Source organism: Felis catus, chromosome X (genome assembly GCF_018350175.1).
Source record: "Felis catus isolate Fca126 chromosome X, F.catus_Fca126_mat1.0, whole genome shotgun sequence".
NCBI classification, from domain to species: domain Eukaryota; kingdom Metazoa; phylum Chordata; class Mammalia; order Carnivora; family Felidae; genus Felis; species Felis catus.
The window spans coordinates 81,092,373-81,116,165 of record NC_058386.1 but is presented as its reverse complement, the minus strand read 5'-3'; the positions used below and the strand labels follow the sequence as shown (position 1 = coordinate 81,116,165).

At 40.1% G+C, this 23,793-nt stretch overlaps 1 protein-coding gene across 2 annotated transcripts in view; it reads left to right on the top strand.

Annotated features, from left to right (window-relative positions):
• The window catches only part of BTK (Bruton tyrosine kinase), a 32,507-nt gene that overhangs the window by 2,287 nt on the left and 6,427 nt on the right, over positions 1–23,793 (top strand). The window contains exons 2-14 of one of the 2 annotated variants that reach the window (XM_045050819.1): positions 6,400–6,570; positions 7,118–7,216; positions 10,470–10,538; positions 12,097–12,178; positions 18,178–18,306; positions 18,619–18,686; positions 19,624–19,811; positions 20,238–20,300; positions 20,876–20,930; positions 21,209–21,288; positions 21,447–21,574; positions 22,372–22,446; positions 23,157–23,328. In XM_045050819.1, the coding sequence (XP_044906754.1) occupies positions 6,430–6,570; positions 7,118–7,216; positions 10,470–10,538; positions 12,097–12,178; positions 18,178–18,306; positions 18,619–18,686; positions 19,624–19,811; positions 20,238–20,300; positions 20,876–20,930; positions 21,209–21,288; positions 21,447–21,574; positions 22,372–22,446; positions 23,157–23,328 (1,349 nt within the window). In that variant the 5' untranslated portion in view covers positions 6,400–6,429. Of the gene's footprint in view, positions 1–6,324; positions 6,571–7,117; positions 7,217–10,469; positions 10,539–12,096; positions 12,179–18,177; positions 18,307–18,618; positions 18,687–19,623; positions 19,812–20,237; positions 20,301–20,875; positions 20,931–21,208; positions 21,289–21,446; positions 21,575–22,371; positions 22,447–23,156; positions 23,329–23,793 lie in introns of both variants that reach the window. The other variant, XM_045050820.1, reaches the window with a different exon arrangement.

Here is a 23,793-nt window from a genome sequence, read left to right as displayed (position 1 = left end):
CAGGCTTTTCTTCTCACTCTCTGAGAGCCATCATCAGAGACCCTGAGAGTTATTGTTGGTTATCTGAACCTCAGAAAGATCACTGCCTTTCTTCCCTAAAAGAAAAATAAACGATTGTCAATATAGTTGATTCCTAGAAGAAGGAAATTCTGGAGAGTCAAGATAAGTTAAACTGTACACAAGTTGGAGGTTGGAATACACTGGAGTTCAAGATCACTGGCTCAATGAAAAACACAGATTAGTCTGCAACAAAAACAGAGTATAAAACTGACTAGAAATGGAGCAGAAAATAAATAAAGGATTGGGGAAGCAGGCTCTCAAAAACTAATATCTGGAGTGGAAATTGGTAAAATGTTTCTGGAAACTATTTTGTCAATGTATTTCAAAATGCAAAATGCATATACTTTTTAACTTGGTGAATGATGCTTATATAGAGATCCTAATATCATGGAAAGATAATCAGGAATACTGTTAAACAAAACCTTTGGATATTTTGGGGAAAACGTGTGTTGGTCGGATGGATAGCTAGATAATGTTAAGAAATATAAGTAAACTACAAATTGCATGTGCAGTATGATCTCAAATATAAGAAAAATGCACAGGAAAAATGGAAGTTAATATGCCCAAATATTAATACCTCTGGATAGTGAACTTATAATTGATGTTTTCTTTTTTATTTTTTTTTCCAACGTTTATTTTTATTTTTGGGACAGAGAGAGACAGAGCATGAACGGGGGAGGGGCAGAGAGAGAGGGAGACACAGAATCGGAAACAGGCTCCAGGCTCCGAGCCATCAGCCCAGAGCCTGACGCGGGGCTCGAACTCCCGGACCGCGAGATCGTGACCTGGCTGAAGTCGGACGCTTAACCGACTGCGCCACCCAGGCGCCCCAATGATGTTTTCTTTTTTAATATTCTTGTAAAATTAAAAAAATTTAATGTTTATTTTTGAGGCAGAGAGAGGGTGATCATGGGAGGGGCAGAGAGAGAGAGGGAGACACACACAGACTCTGAAGCAGGCTCCAGGCTCCAAGCTGTCAGCACAGAGCTCGACATGGGGCTCAAACTCACGAGCCACAAGATCATGACCTGAGCCGAAGTCAGAGGTTTAACCGACTGAGTCACCCAGCCACCCCTTGAAACATTTTTTATAATGAGCATGTGTTATTTTGATATTGAAGGATAAAATAAATAAAATATTTAAACCAGGGAAAACAAAAACTAAACCGAAAAAGAAGGCCAAAGGGCCACTCAAGTCTGGAGTGAAAGATGGAAAGACCCCAGTAGTCACCCTGAGAGCTGAGGGACAGTGCTGAAAGTATTACCACCAATCTGATGTTGAGTGCAGACTTACAGATTATCTACCTGGCTCTCATGTAAAATATTAACATGAAGAACCAGAAGAACCAGAAACCTGAGGCCTCTTGGAGAGGACTATAGCAGATGAGAATTTCCCTGGTTAACATGCAGCCAGAAAACTGATTTTGGCTAGAGGACTTCATCACAAAGTTCACCCCTTATAGTGCTGAGCATGAAGCTTATCAAATAATTACGTTTCTTTGGTGCTTGAATAGAGCTTCTTGGGAACTTAGCAAGAGCAATTAGGTTTCTTTGTTGCTACAGTTATATTGTAAAGAAGACTTCTCTTCTGGTTCCAGGAAATTCTCAGTGAAAATCTCAATCAGAACCTATGATATGCTTCTTGGAACTGAGAAGAGATTTTTGGTGAGCTAAATTTAGCCCATGAAACTCTACTCTAATTTCAGACAGTTGATAATTCTACCAGATTTCATAGTAAAACATCAGGAAGATAGGGCTGAAATGGAAAGAAGGGATAACGCAAAGCACATAGGCCAACAGATAAGCCAGACCTGGGTTTGCCACTTTGAGTAACTGGGAATTCATTCTTAGAGTGGAAAACTATGATCACATGTACAAGGATGTCCATGGCAGCATTGTTTATAATTGAAAACAATCAACCTAAATATCCATCAGTAGGAGAACGGATAAATAAAGTGTGATGTACTCATGATATAGAATACTTTATGCATATAAAAATAGATAAAAATGTGTGAGCTAGAACTACCAAGGAAAATAAATCATAAAACATTAAGCTGAGAAAAATGCAAGTTGCTGAAGAATGTGTAACACTTATATAGAAATGTAAAACATGCAAACCAATACTAAATATCTTTTATGGATATTTACATATGCAGTAATAATATAGACCCATGCCTAGGAATGATGAACACAAAATTCAAGATATTGGTAACCTCTGAGGAAGGAGGGGATTGATTGTAGAGGAGTATACAAGGAGGTTTTGACTCTATGGATGGTATTTTATTTGTGAAAAACATCAGAAGCAATTATGGCACAATGTTGGGATTTTATAGAGCTAAGTGGTGCATTTCTAAGTATAGTGTTATTCTCTGTACTGTCTATTTGCAACATTTCATAATATAAAAGAAAGTACATTCAATCAAAATTTTGTATTCACAGTGTGCAGTAACAACCCTAGGGACAAAGAGTGGATGGGGGTTCAACTTAAATCTTGTGTTTTTATCTCAACAATGAAAAATCTTGAACTAGTTAGGATCTCCTTGTGAAAGATTTAAAATGTAAGAAAATCTGGTAGGACTAAGAAGAGTCCACATGTGGGAAAAAGTACAGTTGAAAGTTAATAGGGATAAATCATCCTTTCTAGCTTGGAGGATTATTGCAGAGGAAAATTTCCCCAGGGTCCTGTACTCTCTCTTATCCCCTGAAATTACCACCATTTCCTCTTTTGCCAAATGTTCCTATAAGATGCAGAGGGGTCTGTCCCAACTACTCTTTGATGATAGCCAGGGGGGATGACAAGGTGCTGAGGTGGATAGCACCACAATTCATTGAAGGCCAAAAAAAAAAAAAAAAAATGCCTCTGGGAGGAGTGAGGTCGGTGTCACAGAAACAATAAGGGCTGTGGATTCACAGATGGATGAGGTTGGGCAAGTCACACAACCTCCATGAGTCTCACTTTCCTCATCAGTTTGTTGTGAGAAATAAATGAAATAATGAGTATAAAATGCCTGATAGGTAGACTGCATTGAGAGAAACAGGAGTTCCCTTCCATTCCCCTGGGAGGAAAAGGGAATAGACAGACTCTTGGGGCAATTAATGCTTTAAAGGAGAAATAAAGACAGAATGATATTTCTTGGATACTCTGGCTAAGTAGCTATTTGAACTATGACTGACTGGGTATTTCTAACTAGCATATCTTGGACTCTTCCCAATCATAGGCAGGCTGTGTAGTCTTCTGAACATTGCTCTGGTGTTGTTTATAATAGTGTTTACCTCAGCCTGAGCGATAATAGGACCAAAGGTGGTTTAGTGTACCCATCCTGTAGGAGCTTTTCATATTAGTTCTTTAGGATAGTGCAGTTTGTAAGATGGCTGAACTCTTACTAACAAGCACCCACTTTTTGAATTCTGCTGCTCCATAGGGAGCTGGGAGGCTGCAAAAGGTGTCCACGTGAAAATCCTTGCATTTGTAGTTTAATAAAGAGAACAGGGGCGCCTGGGTGGCGCAGTCGGTTAAGCGTCCGACTTCAGCCAGGTCACGATCTCGCGGTCCGGGAGTTCGAGCCCCGCGTCAGGCTCTGGGCTGATGGCTCAGAGCCTGGAGCCTGTTTCCGATTCTGTGTCTCCCTCTCTCTCTGCCCCTCCCCCGTTCATGCTCTGTCTCTTTCTGTCCCAAAAATAAATAAACGTTGAAAAAAAAATAAAAAAAAAAAAGAGAACATAATACTGGAATTCCAAATTTTAAATGAAGAGCTCTGTGTCTTTCTTTTACTTTTCCTCCTCTTTCTTTATATGAACAGCAGTATGTATGTGTGTTTGCGTGTGTGTAATATTCATGTCACTTCCGGTTTCCACCCCCACCCCCACTCCCTGAGTGAACTGGAGGGTCAGCCCTCACTGTGCATCTTTTGTGGTCAAATTGTCAGCTTCAGAAATAGTTAGAAAAAAAAAGTTAGAACCTTCCACAATAAGTACCTAAAGAAGCAACATTCAGGAAGACATAAAGGACAGATGCACCTTCTTTCACATTATTGGTGGATGGATCAGTGATGACTAAGGAAGAACTACCACATTTTCAGGCTGTGTGTGCAGGGACTGGATCACAAGGAATAGGAGGAAATCTGCCAAAGAGGGTGCAGCTAGCCCTTGGAAATCCTGGTAATCCTTTAGGTCAATGATCTAGAGGTAGAGGCCATTTCACCCCTTGCTTGAAGGGGTGATGGCTAGTGAGAAGCTTGCTTACTTCCTCATACTTAGACCAGCACTAAACCCTAACCAAACACAGACATTTGAAAGAGAAGAAGGCTTCCTCTTGTACAAATTGGATTTGTTCTGAAAAGAAAAAGAGCAGAGGCAGCTTCCAGAAGGACCTATCTTATAGGAAGTAAGAGCAGACGCCAAGACTGAAGTGGATGGATGCCAGGTCAGAGCAGGGAATGTGTCCATCAAGAGCTTGCAACAAAGCTAAAGGTAAAATGATGGGTGTGCTTTACTCAGCTAAAAGAAGCAAAATTGGCTGCAGTTTGTTGGGGTGCTTCTGATCCAATTTACTGGTCATGCTGCTCACTTTCTTTTATTTTATCTTCTGTAATTTGAATCTTTTTGATTGTGAAAAGGTACTTAATTGGAATTCACCATGGAAAAAAAAGTAATATTGTTACAAGGATCTTGATGAGTGACAATTCTTGAGAATATAGAATTATTACTGGGCTACCGCTACTTCTGGGAAAGTGAATAGTTTTAATGTTGAAGGAAATTTCTGTGGGCTTTGAGCTGAATCTGTGTTAAAGAGGACTCTGGTTGTAAACTTTGTCACTCCTGTGAGAGACCATGTAAACCAGGGAGTCAGGGAGCTGTGTGACATGATATGGGAAAAAGTTTGCTCCTTTGCCTAATTTTTCTCAAAAGATCATTTATAAACCATTGAATTGTGAACCATTCACAATTTATAAACAATTGAGTTATGAACCATTGAATTAGTCTACCACGAAAAGACAGTAGCATTGACATGGTGGATAAGTGATCATTCTGAACATCTGTGGTGTTCCTTTAACCTATTTTTGTGTCCCCAGTATGATAATAGAACCTTCTCCACCACAGGAAAGAGCAGAACAATGGTGTGGATAGCCTCAGACTTTGATAAAAACCACTCCCTTGCTCTCCTGATGTGAGCAATAATCTGTGCTTCACAGGTATAAAAAAATGCTGACTTTATTTTGCATCCATGGTGCCACCAAAATCATTAAGGACTTTAATTTTTTAAAATGCCACCCCCCCTTAAGGAAAAAACCCACCTGCAACAAATTTGAGAGGGGTTGGTGATTTTTTCAGCACTTATTTGTGCTCTGTTTTGTGGCAGTATTTATAGTTTCACTTTGTCTAAGGAAGGTATGGAATTAGTAGTATACAGTTGTGCATAAACCAAGCAAATAACTTATATAAAAACGTGTTTTGTGCAAATAAAAAAATGGTGACTTTTTGTAACTGTCTTTGCATTTCCATACTTCAGTTACCTAAACTGAATCTTTCTGGAGTATTATAAGTTTGGAGAGGGTGAAATAAGTTACTTTTTATAAACAGAGATGGCATCCATAAGACTAAGTTGCATCACTTTTGTATGACACTGTCTAAAAGAACCAATCTAAGAAAAAAAAAAAAGGAGGGAGGAAAAACCAAAAAACAAAAACAACTTCCTCCCCAGAAATTGGTTTTCAATTTTAGAACAAAGATTCTATCCTTTGTAGCTCAGCCAGTGGCCGATGGGCAAAATCAGTTGGGCGGCAGTTAGTACATGTCCATACCTGCAGGTGCAGCCTCCATATCCTTATTAGACCCCTCGGTTACAGACCCCAGTGGGACAGTGTTTGAAAAAATTACATTCGCTGTCTAGGAAACTGGGAACTGAAAGTCCAATATCTGCCTCAGTGGAGTTCTGGCACCTGCATTATCCCTTCTGGGAATATCAGAGTCAACAGCTGCACAGAGGCTTTTGCTGTTAACAGATATCATAAAAGGGTGGTTAGTATAAAGCTGCCTCTAGACATTACCAAGCACACAAGTACATGTCATTTGACATCCAGAGCATTCCATTGCCTTATACAAAAAGCCAGTGTATGTGAACTCACAACGTCGAACCAGTCCTCCAGTTCAATGTGCATTCATTAAACCTGAAAACTGACAGAGGTGGGGGCTGTGGAAGGAAGATGTCAAGGTAGGAAGAAGGATCTTTGTTAGCTTTGCACATTTCTGTTCCATTTGAAACTAGATGGCCAGGCTGAGGGGAAACCAGGAAGGATGAGGATTAAAGATCTGGGTCCTCAAGAACTTTCATTATCAACAGCACCCAAGTGAGTTTCAGAAAGAAGAAGCGATGGCTACAGTGATACTGGAGAGCATCTTTCTCAAGCGATCCCAACAGAAAAAGAAAACATCACCTTTAAACTTCAAGAAGCGCCTCTTTCTCTTGACTGTGAATAAACTTTCCTATTATGAGTATGACTTTGAACGTGGGGTAAGTTTCTCTGCTGTGAAACTTGAGTTTCAAGGACCTGGCCTTAGATCTTCCTTGAGAAGGAAGTAGATCCTTTCTGTTTGGAGGAGGGAGGTGGTAGGGACCTGGGTACATTTCAAAGTAAGGAAAATGTTTCCTATCCTTGAACTAACTACAGCCATGCTGGCGCAAAAATTCAAAGGTGCTAAGAAGCTGGCAGGGGTGGGAGGGATGAAATCTTACCATGGAATCTTGTAATTGGTGATCATTCATTAAATGTTGAGAATGAAATCCAAGTCTAGAAAATTACTTTCTTACTTTTTATGGTAAAGCCACACACAGTCATCCACACTTCTGTAGTATGTTCCTTTATCTGATAGTCAAAAAATATTAGATTAATAGATCTGGAAGTTTTTTTTTTTTTTTTTTTTTCAAAATGACAGGTCCTACTGATGTAGACTGTGGGTGTCACCTCACTATGTTGAATGATTAGATAACAAAATCTAATCATCTAGTTGCTTAATCAGTCTTAACCTTTCTCCATTTTCTTCCTCATTCTCTTTCTCAGAGAAGAGGCAGTAAGAAGGGTTCAATAGATGTTGAGAAGATCACCTGCGTTGAAACAGTGGTTCCTGAAAAAAATCCTCCCCCTGAAAGACAGATTCCGGTAAGTAGAGGCCATTGTCAGAGCAGGAGTGTAGTGGTTAAGAAACTTGGAACACTTCAGTTCTCTGCAAATAAAATGGTGATGCTGTGCAATATGGTAAATCTCCCTTATAAAATTCTTCACTCTGCCACATATTGGTTATATTGAGTCTCAGCATTTTCCACCCAGATGCAGAACAGCTCACTTAACCTTGAAAGCTCCTAACACCAATTTTAAGACGACATATCAAATTTTCTTTTTGTTGTAAAGATTTTATTTTTTAAAAATAATCTCTACACCCAAGGTGGGGTTTGAACTCACAACCCTGAGACCAAGAGTCACATGCTCCACCAACTGAGCCAGCCAGAGAGAGGCCCCAATATTTAAAATTTTCAAACTGATCAGAGATTATTAGTTTTACTGTCTCAGATACCAGGATCGGATTTATAGGTTTGAGTTAGTCTGAAGGCCAGAATCTAGGGCTCTGAGTCATGAGATTCTTTAATAACTCAAGGTTTAGTCTCCTCTCATTTCCCAGAGGCTCTCTAAGGCATAACACTTACAGATTTCAGATTGAATTTTTTTAAAAAAATATCATTTATTATTTTTCCTTATTATAGAAACTCTATAAAATAAAAAGCACAATAAAGAAGATAAAACCATGCATAATCCCATTATCCAGGTAAAACAGTTATTGTATGTTGGTATACAGAGTTTCAGATGTTTTTCTCCACTAGCAACACACATATTCATACTAATATGTATGTTATACATTTATTTTTTAAGCCTATTTATTTAAGTAATCTCTACAACAAACATGGACCTCAAACTCACACCCCCAACATCAAGACCCACATGCTTTTCTGCCTAAGTGTGCCAGGCACCCATATGTTAGGTATTGAAAACATAGAATCATACTAAACATCTTGCTTTGTAACGTTTTCAATTTAACAATATATGGAATATTTTCCCATGACAATAGATACTTTTTAATAACGTGATTTTAATGACTATGTGGTTTTCTCTATTATGAATATATTGCAATTTGTTTAACTGAACTATTACTACACATTTGTTTCCAACTTTATATTATAACCATGTTAAGAATATCCTTGCATACATCTTTATGTACATTTGCTATTTATTTCCTTAAAATAACTTCCTAGAAGTAAAATATTGTTCTTCCCTTTATTAAATTTGTACAATTTGGTTATGTTTATCTTTATATTCTATTTTCTAGAAGTGGAATTTAAATTTCATGCACTCCTACAAGCTATGTATGAGAGTATCTCTATTTCTCTACATTCTTTCCAGTATCAGACATTTTAAATATTTGTTAATTTGGCAGCCAAGAAAAGTGATATTTCATTTCTGACTTATTTTGCAATTTTTTGTTACTCATAAGGTTGAATGTTTATGTCTTACAGCTTATTTATATTTTTCCATCTGTGAATTGCCTGCTCATTTTTTTTGCCCAATTTTCTGCCCAAATGTTTACCTTATTCTTAGTACTTTTTAAGAGATCTTGATATATTAAGAGTATTAATGCTTAGAGTGCCTGGGTGCTTCAGTCAGTTGTGTCTGACTCTTGATTTGATCAGTTCGTGAGTTCAAGCCCCATGTCAGGCTCTGTGCTGACAGTGCAGAGCCTGCTTGGGATTCTCTGTCTCCTTCTCTCTCTACTCCTCCTCTGCTCATTTTCTCTCTGTCAAAATAAACATTTTTTTTAAAAAAGAGTATTAATCCTTTAACTGTAATATGTGTTGAAAATATTTTTCCCAGTTTTTCATTTATATTTTAATTTTATGGTGTTTTTTACTTGTTCATTTTTACCATACTGGGTTTTAAAGTCTATGCCATCAAATTACTTCATCTTTTTCCTAATGTTTCTAACCTTTAGCATTATATTGGAAAGGCCTTGTCTCCCACAAGATTATACATACAGTCAATATGTTTTTTTTCTCAGTCATTCATAATTCCATTTTTATATTAACCTCTTGAATCCATCCAGAATTTACTTTGGTGTATGGTGTGAAATAGCCACCTAACTCTCCCTCAACACACATACCAATATTAGTGGTAAAATGTTTGTCCCAGCACCACTGATTGAGTGACCTCCTTTTCCTTGATGGTTTGAAATGTGTTTTTTTTTTTGTTTTGAACACGTATGTGCTGGTTCTTATGGATATGTGTCCCTATTGGGTTAAAGGAAGCAATCTCTAATAAGAATTGTCTGTGCAGGAATGTCTTCTGGAGCCACTGCAAAGGACTCCCAGTACCCAAGGAAATCCAAAAGACAGCAATGTATCAATTAACAACCATGCTCTCTTCTTTTTTAAGTTGTTTTTTTTTTAATGTTTATTTTTGAGAGACAGAGAATGAGCAGGGGAGAGGCAGAGAGAGAGAATCCAAAGCAGGCTCCAGGCTCTGAGCTGTCATCACAGAGCCCGACGTGGGGCTCAAACTCACAAGGCATGAGATCACGACCTGAGCCGAAGTCGGATGCCCAACCGACTGAGCCACCCAGGCACCCTTAAGTTGTTATTTTAATACTAGTTAGCTAACAGACAGTGTTATATTAGTTTCAGGTGTACAGTATAGTAATTCAATAGTTCCATACTTTCCCTGAGCTCATCACAAGTGCACTCCTTAATTTCCATCACCGGTTTAACCCAACACCCACCCACCTCCCCTCTGGTAACCACCAAATTGTTCTCTATACTTATCTGTTTCTTGCTTTGAATCTCTCTCTCTCTCTCCCTCTCTCTCTCTCTCTCTCTCTCTCTCTCTCTCTCTCATTTTTTCCTTTGCTTGTTTATTTTGTTTCTTAAATTCCATATTGAGTGAAATCATATGTTTTTTGTCCTTCTCTGTCCAACTTACTTTACTTGGCATTATACTCTCTAGTTCCATCCATGCTTCAAATGGCAAGATTTCACTCTTTTTAATGGATGAATAATATTCCATTGTATGTGTGTGTATACACACACACACATCTATATGTCTATATCTATATCTATATATCTATATATCACATCTTCTTTAACCATTTATTAATGGATGGACACTTCAGCTGCTTCCATATCTCAGCTATTTAAGTAATACTGCTATAAACATAGGGGTGCATGTGTCCCTTTGAATTAGCGTTTTTGTATTCTTTGGGTAAATGACAAGTAGTGCAATTGCTGGATCATAAGGTAGTTCTATTTTTAACTTTTTAAGGAACTTCCATACTGTTTTCCACAGTGGCATGTGCTTTCTTCTTTCATTGCAGAGAAGGGGTGAAGAATCCAGTGAAATGGAGCAGATTTCTATCATTGAAAGGTTCCCTTATCCCTTCCAGGTAAGGTATTTTCTCTCACCAGCTCTCAAAGGTACCTGTAATGTAATAATTAGGGATGGGGTGCAGGGCACAGTGAAAAATACTAGGTCCCAGTGAACAGAAGTTGAGGTGGATAAGGACACTCAAGTGAGAAATGACACTGACATGGGCTAAGAGTGTTTTTTTTTTTCTATTTTCCCAATTTAACACAGTACCTTTTAGTTCCTACACCTCAAAGAGAATCCATAATGGCAGTAATTGTATTATGGCGTGTCTTGTCTATGGTAACTACATTAAGAAAGATGCTCTGTTGAGTGAGCATTTCACTTCCTTCTGGTTCTGCCTATCTGTCTAATGGTGGTCATGTGGGTTGAAAAGACAAAAAAGGGGAGGGAAGGAGTAGTATTAGGAAGTTCAGTATGGGGAAGGCTTAATAGACTTATGCATAAACCTAAATTCTATTCAAGTCTGAAATAACTGAAAAGCCACATAGATATCTGTTTCATAGGTGCATTTTAATCCATGAGGGAGAGCAAGAGCTTCAGATTCAACCTTCAGTTTGGCTTGCTTACATCCTGAAAACTCCGTAGGTCATATGTTGTGAATATAGCAGCCTCTGCAAACAGTGAAAGCCAGAAAAGGAAGTGGAAAGTCTCAGGGGAGGGGGCTTTCTGTCATGGATTTATGAGCACAGCAAGACTAACAAGCAAAAAGAAAAATTTGCAAGGATCTTGTTCACATCCTTGACTGTATCAAAATTTACAAAACCTATGAAGGAGGAGTGTTTTAGACATCATTTTTACTACTGTTGTTTTTCAACAAGATGATGTTGTTTGGCTGGGCTAGTGGATAATACCATTAATTAATTCAAATTAATTTACATTTGATTTCAGAATCCAATATGTAATGTCTGTGAGGATTGGAACCACATGTTTCATGCACCTCTACAATACCAAACACAATGCCTTGTACATGTGAAGTTTTTAAAAAATACTGTTTGATTTGATGACAATGCTTAATATATACTTTACTCTTTTTGAAGTAAATATATACTTTACTCTTTTGTGGTTCCAAACTTGGTTTATTTTGGCAATGGGAGGCCACTAGGGCATGGGAGGAAAATTAGCTCTGAGTTAAAATTTTGTTACATATTATAATCCATATGTACCGATGAAGACTTAAGTTATGCAAATCATTACTTCAATTCTCTCCTATACAAACACAAAGTTTAATAAGATCATAACATATTTTTTGTTGGATAAACACAAATCCTGTCTCCATCATGAGTAGAGGGAAATATTATGAACTATGTTTACACACAAATTGAAACACAGGTCAAGAGGATCTAGGACCATTTAAAAAGCTAAGAGCCCCTAAGTCCTACTACCCTGGATATTAATTTGTTCAGGAATTTATCAGACAGCTCACATGACCCCAGCTCCACTGCTGACTGAAGACCCTAACTTTCTTTGTTTTCCACTATGAATATACAAAGTTGTAGCTTAAGATTATTTCTTTCAAAAATTTTCTTCTTTTTTCTGAATCCTAACTGCTGAAGTCTGTGTGTCCATTGCCTCAGGTTGTATATGATGAAGGGCCTCTTTATGTCTTCTCCCCAACTGAAGAACTGAGGAAGCGTTGGATTCATCAGCTCAAAAATGGTGAGAATTATTTTGAAAATAAACTAGTTTTTAAAGAAAGAAGGGAAAAAAGGAGAGGGAAAGGGAGAGAAAGAAGAGAGAAAGGAGCAGGGGGACAGGGAAAGAGAGATGGAGGGAGGGAGAAAAGGAGAGACTAAAGAAGAATGGATGGAAGGAGGGAGGTGACAGAGAAAAAAGAGAAGAGGTGGAAGAGACAAAAGGAAAGAGAGGAGGGAGGCGGGAAGGAGGAAGACAGGGAGGGAGGAAGGAAAGAAGACGATAAATTGTATTTTATCCAATATTAGTGATACAATTGAGTTATTAAACTCGTTTCCTTCCATTATATGAATAAAAGATAACGTACAAGACAAAGAGTTTCAATGCAGTTCCACCATTATCTCTCTAGTGCAATTCTGTAGTTGTAGGCACCTCTATTTCCCTATCTATAAAATAGTCCCACTCTTTCCACCAACTATAAGGGTGGTATGGCATTCAATGGTTATTGCAATATTTCAAATCCTAACTATAAAATATCTAGTTCCCAAAACTTAGATGATTATGAGAATGCTTGAAGTCAGAGCAGAGAAGCTTCTTCCAAGCCCTCTTCTGCCATTAATAAACTGGGTGACCTCTAGCAAGTAGGCCAACAAGCTCCTTTTGAAGCTTAGTTTCTTCTTCTGGAATAGAAATAATAATGGTACCTGCCATACCTACCTCCAGGGTTGTCTTAATGATCAAATGATATAATGTTTATGAAAACACATGGAAAACTATAAAACACTGTATAGGAAAGCATGGTACATCTCTTTCATGGGTAAATATTTTCTAAGGAACTATTTCATGTTCCTTGTTTTGTGAGGACTTAAACTTGCATAGTTTCAGCATTTCACAAAGACCATACAACATGCTCAGATAAACTTGACTCTAAAGTCTTGCAGCACAGGATGCATGCACACATATTTGTGTGTATATATAGCCACATGTCAAGTGACTGAGAGATTAACTGGTTGAGTTGACATCAGGAAAGGCTGCCTAGAGAAACAGGAAGGATGGCAGACTGATAACAGCATGGTTGGGTTATTGCACGACAGCCCTTTTTGTTAACATGTAGATTCTGATATTCGGTGGCTCACCATACCACCCTTATTCACTCCCTTGAGTGCAAGTCTGATTGGCCAAAATAAAAATCACCAAATCTTTCAAGCTGAAAGAGGAGAGGAGAAAGGAAGAAAGGGGTCATTTATTGTATTCTTGCTATGTGCCATACACCAAGCTAGGTACCTTATATTTATTGTCTCATTTAATTCTCACAGCAACCGTGGGTTAAAACAACAATAATAGGGGTGCCTGGGTGGCTCAGTCGGTTAAGTGTCCAACTCTTGGTTTCGGCTCAGGTCATGATTTTGCAGTTCATAAGTTTGAGCCCTGAATTGGGCTCTGTGCTGGCAGCTCAGAGCCTGCTTAGGAATCTTTCTCTCCCTCCCTTTCTCTGCCCCTCCCTGGCATGTGCTGTCTCTCTCTCTCTCTCAAAACAAATAACTAAATAAATAAACTTTAAAAATAAAAAAAATAATAACGCTTAATAAGCACTTATTATGTACCAGGCTCTGTGCCAAGTGCTTCAAATGTACTAGCTTTTAATTCTCATGATAAGTTTATGAAGTATGTATTATTCCCCTATTTATAGATGAGGGAACTGAGGTTCAAAGAGGTTCAGTAACCTGCTCATGGTCACATTCATGGGCACACTTGATGGTAAAGCCTGGATTTTTACCATATCCCTAGGTCTGAATGATTCCAGAGCCTAAGTTTAGTACATAGTTTCATGCTGGTTTGTTCTCAAGCCCAGAAGTTATACCTGTAGTTAGCTGCAAGATATTCTAGAGTAAGGCCATGTTGAGACGGCAAATTGGTGATATCTTATACCACAAAGTCCAGTTCTTGGGATTTTTTGGGGGGGCATGTTTTGAGGTAAGAGGCCTGCTTTAGCCCTAGGGGTACAAAATGAGCACACAGAAGGCATATATGTTTGTATTTCTTTGGTTTCTCTCCACAGTGCCTAATACAGTGACTTGAATGCAGAAAGGGACCAATGGTTATGCTCACTGATTTTTCTGTAAGAGTATACAGCCACCACTAACTAGGGCTCCATGTTGATGGACAGCTAGGAGTTAGTTTGGAAATAGGGGAAAGTGGGACATACTGAGCAAGAACCAGAAGAGAAAAAAAAGTGACACATGCAAGTTAGTAACTCCCTTACACTTAAACTACTAATTTCAAAACCAGTCATAAGTTAGCCTAACAAATATTTACTGAGTGTCCACTATATTCAAGGTATTAGCAACGACTGAATATCCAGTGTGTGGAGCGCCTGAGTAGCTCAGTCCGTTAAGGGTCTGACTCTTGATTTTGGCTCAGGTCATGATCTCACAGTTTGCGAGATTGAGCCTGGTGTTGGGCTCTACACTGGCACTGCAGAGTCTGTTTGGGATTGTTTCTCTCTCCCTCTCTCTCTGCCCATCTCCTGTTTGAGCTCTCTCTCTCTCTTTCTCTCTCCTCTCTGTCTCTCTCTCAAAATAAATAAATAATCATTAAGAAAATAAAAAAAAGAATATCCAGCTTGTAAACTTGGCTTATTAACTCAAATGGCAAACTTATAATGCTGATTATGCACTACTATTAAAGTTCATTAGGTAAGTAAAACTACAACAACAGTAAAAATAAAGCCAAAACAAATAGAAAACACTACCATTTGAGTTGGGTTATTAGTGTGGATAGGTAGTGTGGGAAGGTACAATTTTGCCTTTTCTTCTCTTGTGTTTCTGAAGGCATTTCATTTCCAGTTGTTCTACACCTGGGTGTATGTCTTCTTGAACCTGCTTGGGCTGACAATATGACCCAAAAAAGTAGGCAACTTGCAACAAAATACCATAGTTGCTGGGGGATTTAGGTGCAAGTCGTAACAATACCAAGACAGCCCCAGGTTCTTCAATGCCAATTGTGAGATAATCTAGGAGGCATAAAGTCCTACTCTAGGGATAAGTTATCCCACTGTAGGATAAAATGCAGCAGTTGAAAATCACAGGCATGAGAAGGAGACTTCATTTGAGTACTGGCTACCTCTGCAGGGTTATTGGCTATTAAAGTGCCTGAGGGAGCCTTCTGAGGTCCTGGATCAGAGTGGTGGTTAAATGGTTGTAGACAAATGTGGCTAGTTGTATATCTTAGATTGCACACTTCATTATGTGTAAGTTATACCTCCATTTAAAAGTAGGGCTTCAGGTACCCCATATCCAGCTGCCTTCTTTTTTCAGTGGCACTTTCCATGCAGAGGTTGTATCCCTGAGGACTTGGGCTCTCTCCTTCCATTTCCTTGAACACAACAGTGGGCACTTTAATGTTATAGTACCACAGATATGTGTCTACATTCACTCTAGAATATTGGTTTGGACAAGCTTAATAGATCCTCTCCTAATTGCAACTTCAAAAATAAGCAAAATTCCTGACCTCACCAAAAATGAAAGAAAGAGTGGCATTGACAAAACTGCGACAACTAATATAGGGAGGAAGAACTCATTCATAATGAAACAGAATTTTAGACATTATCCTGATAAATATGAACACGAGAGACCAGCCCATCAAGTACTTGGAAAAAGTGCACCAACCATTAGTGCTTCCCAGACAGAGTTGGCCCTATGCATTGGTGAAGTAGTCTTTCCTGGCCCTCTCACTTGGACACTGCCTTAGTTCATCTGTAATAAAAAATACCATAGACCAGGTGGCTTAAACAAAAAACGTTGATTTATCACCATTCAGGAATCTGGGGAGTCCAAGATCAATATGCCAGTGGATTTGGTTTCTGGTGAGAACCCTCTGCCTGGCTTGCAGAATGGCCACTTTCTCCCTCTGTTTTCCTATGGCAGAGAGAGACAGAATCTCTCTCTCGTCTCTTCTCATAAGGGCACTAATCCCATCATGAGGACTCCATTCTTATGACCTAATTACCTCCCTAAGCCTCCATCTCCTAATACTATCGCATTGAGTGGCTTCATCATATGAATTTCAAGGCAGGGGGGACATAAACATTTAGTCCATAACAGATGAATGTTTTTGAAATTCCCTCCTAGGTAGCTGGAAATACCAGTTCTGGATTAGCCAGCAAGAGAAAGGGTGTCATCTTCAAGGGACCCTGTAAGAGGCAGGCATTATTTAGCAATGTAGGGTGAGTTCTTATTGAGTCTTCTGTAGGGAGAGAGGGCAGAAAGCATTATGTGCCTTCATCCGCATATTAGCATAGCTTCGTTTTGTAGAGCAGCCAGTTATTGGTTAAGAATTCTGGTCTGCCAGTGTGCAGGCCTGCACCAGAGGGCCTTCAAATCCCTGGGTGAAGACTAATGGTGGGAGGAGAGAGGGGCAGAGAATGGAGGTAGTGAGAGTGATCAGTCCTGGCTGACATCTGGAATGTTGTTCAGAATTGCCAATGCCTGGTAATAATAAAAGACAGACTTTTGGTTGGTTTTACTAGTGTTTTAAAATTCTCTAGAGACAATGCAGCCCCTTAGCTTTCACCTCCATATGACTAGGTCCCACCACCCTGTACCTTGTACGATGGTGAAGGGGAGTGCTGAGAAAGTAAAGGATGAGGTTAAGCAGGGAACAGTGGTTAGAAGTCCTCCAATCCATGTTTAGAAAAGCATCACAATAGTACTTTAAAAAAACCAGCACTTTTGTTAATTTGCCTGTGAAATGCACCTGGCCACCAGAAGCTTCTAGGCTTCCCTCAAAGTCTTAAGTGAATGAATGGAGTGAGACTAGCAAGCTCTTAAGGACTTGAGTTGGTCTCTACAGAGGAAAAATTTCCCTTGTTTTTTAAAAATTTTTTAATATTTATATATTTTTGAGACAGAGAGAGACAGAGCATGAGCAGGTGAGGGGCAGAGAGAGAGGGAGACACAGAATCTGAAGCAGGCTCCAGGCTCTGAGCTGTCAGCACAGAGCCTGACGCGGGGCTCGAACTCGTCAACTGCAAGATCATGACCTGAGCCGAAGTTGGACATTCAACCAGCTGAGCCACCCAGGCACCCCTGCCTTGTTTTTATCTTAAAAAAAAAAAGTTACATGGGCTTTTCCTTAGCAGTAAAGGCTGAAATGTGCAAGTCCTCAAATGTGCATATTTTTAGACCAGCCAAAGTCTTTTTGTCCCAATGATAGCTATTGTCAATTATTTCAGTTGTCTTGGCTCTATCTGTTATCTGACAACTTGATCCCATGGATGACTTATCTAATTGACTTCATGCTCAGGTTCTTGAGATGCCACAGTATTAAAAACAGTAATACCAATTCCTCCTATCTGCAAACCACTCTATTCTTTGCAAAGTACTTTGGCTTCTGGGAGACATTTTGAACCTCATGACTCTGTGAAGGAAATGGAGGTGCTGTGTTTATCTCCCACAATGAGCTGAACCCACCTTGGTGGCCCTAGGAAGACTGGAACCATGTTTATTCTTAGAGGCAGAATCACTTCATTTGCTCCTGAGCTCCATTCTATTGTCTATTCTATGAACATGGAAAGCCTGATGCAGATAATCTCACTAAAGTAGGTATCTCTAAAAGACCACTCAGGTAGCTGGGACATTGGCATATTGAGAACTGGAGTGAGTTTGGCATGGGCTTATTGTTTCCTGTATCTGGAAAAGAACACCATAATCAACACGTTGCCTTACAGGAATATTGTAATGGTTACTGGGAAAACAGAGAACATATATATTTTGTTGTTGTTGTTCTTGGGCTCTGGACACATAGATATTCTTACCACAGTAGTCAGGAGATAGTCATCATGAGAGACCACTGAAGAGGACTGCACAAGAACTCTCCAGGGACAGGGATATGAGCCAACTGGTCCTGAGGAAGGGGCAGTTGTTTGGAGCTCACCACTGACCTTAGTCAAAGAGGAAAACATGCAAATGGTGGATTCTTTGGAATTTCAGATGTGATCTCTTTCTCTCTCTCTCCCATTACAGTAATCCGGTACAACAGTGATCTGGCACAGAAATACCATCCTTGCTTCTGGATCGATGGGCAGTATCTCTGCTGCTCTCAGACAGCCAAAAATGCTATGGGCTGCCAAATTTTGGAGAATAGGAATGGAAGTAAGAGATCTGATCAATATAACTTCTCCCTCTTTTGACCCTATCCACCACCCTTTCAAGGGTCTGTCAAACCCAGGTTTGTACATTTTGCCCACTGCACAAAGGGGCCTGGGAGAGGGGTTTAGCTGGGGCCGAAATCCTGCTGGCACTCTGCTGTCCAAGCTGTGCAACCTGGTACAGGGCTGTACGCACTTAGACTTTTTATAACTTTCCTAAAGGTAATGTATACAAAAGCTAAGTTCCTAATCAAATCTGTCCCTGGGCCCTTTCCTAAGATGCATTCTATATCAAAACTGGTTTCTTACTTTGTAGGTTTAAAACCTGGGAGTTCTCACCGAAAGACGAAAAAGCCCCTTCCTCCCACACCTGAGGAGGACCAGGTATACAGGGAAATTGGTGCTGCTACTGTTTAAATAGAAACTTACAGGGGCACCTGGGTAGCTCAGTTGGTAGAGCATGTGACTCTTGATCTTGGGGTCATGAGTTCAAGCCCCATGTTGGGTGTAGAGATTAATTTAAAAATAAAATTAAAAATTAAAAAAAGAGAAACTTACAGTCACACCCTAAAAGCACACTAGTCTTAGAACTCCCAGGGGACTTAGCAATGTTAATTGGTGTTCTTGAGGAAACATGGGATTTGTCCTAATTAGGACTTCCTATTCAGTGGTAAGATAGAGGGCTATTGCAAAGCTCTTGGCAATGATTTAATCCAATCACCTCTTTAAAACAAAACAAAGCCTGATATTTTTAAGTGAAAAATATTTTCAAACATAGAGTTGTAAGAATTTAACAGTGAAAACCCATATACCCAATACTTGATCCTACCACTAGTATATTATTATTGATTTTTTGGTTACTTTTTGAAATCTAAAAACCTCTTTCTCATATTTTATGAGTAAGCAGGGCTGGAGTTATTACGCTCATTTTACAAACAAGGAAACTAAGATTTGGAGCCACTTAGTAGATCCATGTACTTGTTTAATGCCAAGGTTTCTAGATCATGACTGTTCATGGTTTTTGTCTGGGAAGTTTTAAAAATACTGGTGCCTGGGTCCCATCCCCAGATATGTTGACACTATTGATATAGGAAACAGCCTATGATTATTAGCCACTCTCTAGATGATTCTGATGTGCACTCCAGGCTGAGAAGCCAGCATAGATACTTGAAAACTGGTTGAATAAATGCTGAATAAACATTTTTTTTATTCCTGATTTAGGTTAGACTGGTGTCTCTAGTAAGCCTGAGAGTTGGGGGAGAAGAGGAGAGGGCTTGATATCTAGCCAAAATCCCCTACTTTTTCCTCCTCAACTACACAGATCTTGAAAAAGCCTCTGCCCCCTGAGCCAACAGCAGCACCTGCCTCTACAAGTGAGCTGAAAAAGGTTGTAGCCCTTTATGATTATATGCCAATGAATGCAAATGATCTACAGCTACGAAAGGGTGATGAGTATTTTATCCTGGAGGAGAGCAACTTACCCTGGTGGAGAGCGCGGGATAAAAATGGGTGAGTCCACTCCAGCCCTTCTGGAGCCTTGTGCCCACCTTCTCCACACACATGCAAAATCTTGCAGCATGATTCCCCCGTTCAGTATCCCAATCAGAAGTTGTTCTTCCCACACCAAAGTGACTATGCTGTCCTGCCAAGTACTTCCCAGAGTGCAGCTCTACTTGTGGCCACCTCTTGGAGCCTACAAGGTATGGCCCATATGTTGTCATGCGCATATAATCAGCGCTGCACGTGCAGAAGCTACACACTTCACTGGCTTAGCCATGCATCAGTGACATGATCCTCTTTGAGGGAGGAATGTGGTTTATATACCTCCATTTGAGATCTGTTCTGAGCCAGGGGATACAGGCATATGAATCTGTATCCCCTGCCCCTGCCAGGATGGGAAGTACTGGATGATATACCACACTGTCTCCTCTACAGGCAAGAAGGCTACATCCCTAGTAACTATGTCACCGAAGCAGAAGACTCCATAGAAATGTATGAGTGAGTATGCTTATGTTCCCAGCACACAGTCTTCCCAGACGAATGGAATATAATGTATACATTCTTATACTTTCAGTAAAATTTTTATTTTAAGATACTTACTAAAGCCACTGCCAACTGGGTCAAATGATGCCACCACCCTAAGTCAGTGGGTATGTCTTACCCTCACCCCAAACACTCTTTTCTTATGAGAGCTGGAGAGGTCATCACACAACCTCACCTACCCAAATTCAGAAGAACCATTCAAAGAAAAGTATTTGACAATTTGATAAGAAAGGGTGAAAACGTCAAACTTCTGTTGTTTTCCTTTCTCCCTAATCATGTAAATGGATTATCCTTGAATGTCCTGTCCCTAATCCCTTCCTTGAACCCCTTTGCCTTTTGTCCTGTGCTCTTCATTTCCAACCAGTCTTTGGGAAAGGGATGCTGTGTGCTATGCACATGATAGGTACTCAATAAATAGGAGTTGATTGAACTGACTGAACCACTGGCATAGACGAGCCGTGAAAAGTGCTCTAACCTCTAAGCTGCTAACCCTGTGGCCTAAGAGCCACTGAAGCATTCTCCCTTTACAGGTGGTATTCTAAACACATGACTCGGAGTCAAGCTGAGCAACTGCTAAAGCAAGAGGTAAGTGTGTGACCACAGGCAAATGGCATTCTCCTTGCACAACAAGTGAGGGCTTGCTTCTATCTGTCACCTCAAGGCAAGGCAGTGTCAAGGCTGTCATTTTATTTGGGGGGGGGTCTCAATTACACTTTTCAGTATCAAAAGCAATGAGGCTGCAGCTCAAACATGGAACTTGGCAGTAAAATCAAGGCTTCAGTTTTCTCTCAGGTTTGGGCAGGTGGGATGCAGGTGTGAGCACCACTTCCTCCTTAAAGTCAGCTTCTTTTTCATTGTTTCAGGGGAAAGAAGGAGGCTTCATTGTCAGAGACTCCAGCAAAGCAGGAAAATATACTGTGTCTGTGTTTGCTAAATCTACAGGGTGAGCATTACTGTTCCAAGGCCCTGGGGACAAAGGGGAGAGGTTCTTTAATAGTGTGCCTCTCCTACTACCTGTGTGCCTTAAACTCAAAATTCACTTTACTTTGGGTCCTGCTGACCTTTGTTCTCAAGTTGCTGACTCAGCACCCACTTCCTTAGGGACTCTCAAGGGGTGATACGCCATTATGTTGTGTGTTCCACACCTCAGAGCCAGTATTACCTGGCTGAGAAGCACCTTTTCAGCACCATCCCTGAACTCATTAACTACCATCAGCATAACTCTGCAGGTGAGTATCAGGGGTACCAGAGAAGAAGGGTGTGACAAGAACCAGTAGAAGCAATTCAGGACAAAGTGGTGAGGGGACAAAAAGCCTCACAAAGCAGTGCAAATTAGCTGTGAAAGAAAACCCTTATGATGCTGGGTAGAGGTCAAGTAAAGAGGCAGAGGCAGACTTTACACCCAGTACAGACTGACTTCTTATTTGGTGACTGAATCTCAGTGGTAAGGAAAGACATAGAAGATACTGGTAACTAATAAATCAGCAAGTATTCATTGAGTTCCTATTGTGTCCTCAGCAGTTTTCTTGATACTGGAGGAGAACACAGTAATTAGTCAAGGTCCTTGCCCTCAAAGAACATACAGATTAGAAAATATCAGAAGATAGTTTCTAAGTCTGGTAGGCATTTGAAAAACTGGGAGATTGATGAGGGCATGAATACATTGAGAAGACTTGTTGCTGTCTGCTATCCCCATGCAAGGCAGTGTCAAGGCTATAATTTTATGGGGTCCCAATTACACTTTTCAGTATCAAAAGCAGAAGTAGAATGTGAGCTAAGCCTGGGCTTGGAGGTGGGGATATATTTAGTTGGGGAGTGTATTTCAATTAGTATTTATCTCTTTTTTTCTGAAAATCCTTTTGTGAAAGGAGAAACTTCCAGAAAAATTTGGGCTCGTGAAGATATTCTGGGATTCAAAATGTACCAGAAAGATAAATATCAGAAGTGTAAGGCTTTAAGCGAGGGTGTGTATGACATCCCACCTCCTACACTGCACCAGCAGCATGACCCTCTTTGTATGTTCCAGGACTCATATCTAGGCTCAAATATCCAGTGTCTCAACAAAACAAGAATGCACCTTCCACTGCAGGCCTGGGCTACGGTAACTTCTTATTTCTCTAGGGTAGGGTGGACTGATCAGTTGCAAGGACCACCTTTGGCAGACCCAATTAGACCTTGCAGCACATTGTTCTGCACCAGCTGCCTCAAGGAAGATTAAAACAAAGCCAAACAAGTTATTTAATAATTCTTCTTGCCCTGGTGGCTCCTACTGGGACTGCAAAAACAGATTCATAAAGGGATTATTTTTAAAATTTTTTTTTCAACGTTTATTTATTTTTGGGACAGAGAGAAACAGAGCATGAACGGGGGAGGGGCAGAGAGAAAGGGAGACACAGAATCGGAAACAGGCTCCAGGCTCCGAGCCATCAGCCCAGAGCCTGACGCGGGGCTCGAACTCACGGACCACGAGATCGTGACCTGGCTGAAGTCGGACGCTTAACCGACTGCGCCACCCAGGCGCCCCATAAAGGGATTATTTTTTAATTGTGGTTAAAAAAATAACCATAAAGGAATTTTAACAGATTGTCTAGTTTCTCCTTCCTTTATGGCTAATTGGCACCTAAAATTCCAATTCCTTCAACCAGTAACCACCCTGTCCCTGAGATTTTCCCAGGCAAAGAGACATTAGTACTCCTGAACATTTCCTTTTTACCACTTGCCTATTACTACCCCTAGTAGAGATTCTTATCTATTGTAGGAATTATACATACATGACTCCCAAAGAATCGTATCAAGGCTTTGTTGTTATAGGATCATGGGAAATCGATCCAAAGGACCTGACCTTCTTAAAGGAGCTGGGGACTGGACAATTTGGGGTAGTGAAATATGGGAAATGGAGAGGCCAGTATGATGTGGCCATCAAGATGATCAAAGAAGGCTCCATGTCCGAGGATGAGTTCATTGAAGAAGCCAAAGTCATGATGTGAGTTACAGCCCAAACTCAACTCTCAATCCAGTTGCTGGAGTCTAGGAATTACCAGGACTGTTTCCACTGTGGCTTAAGGTGACTTAGAGTAGGAGAGATTTGGGACCTGGGCCTGAGGTCAATCTTTGATTGGTGGGAATACTAACTGCTGAGGTAATCATTTATTTATCTTAGATATTGGTTGATAATAGTGTTGATCACAGGGTTGTACCATCTCAGTAGCATTTAAGGATAAATGTGAAAAATGAAAATTTCAAAAGGAAGACTGATTCTGATTACCCTTATTATTCAGTTAGCCCTGGGCTTATTTTCTGTTCTATTGACAGGCTTCAAATCCCTCTCTACTCTCACATATTAGGCATATTTGTGGTTTAGGGTGGGAAGGAGGAAAGTCAACTTGTTATCATGGTCCCTTACCTGATACTCTACTTCCAGGCCAACTCTTTTCCTCTCCAGCCCCTT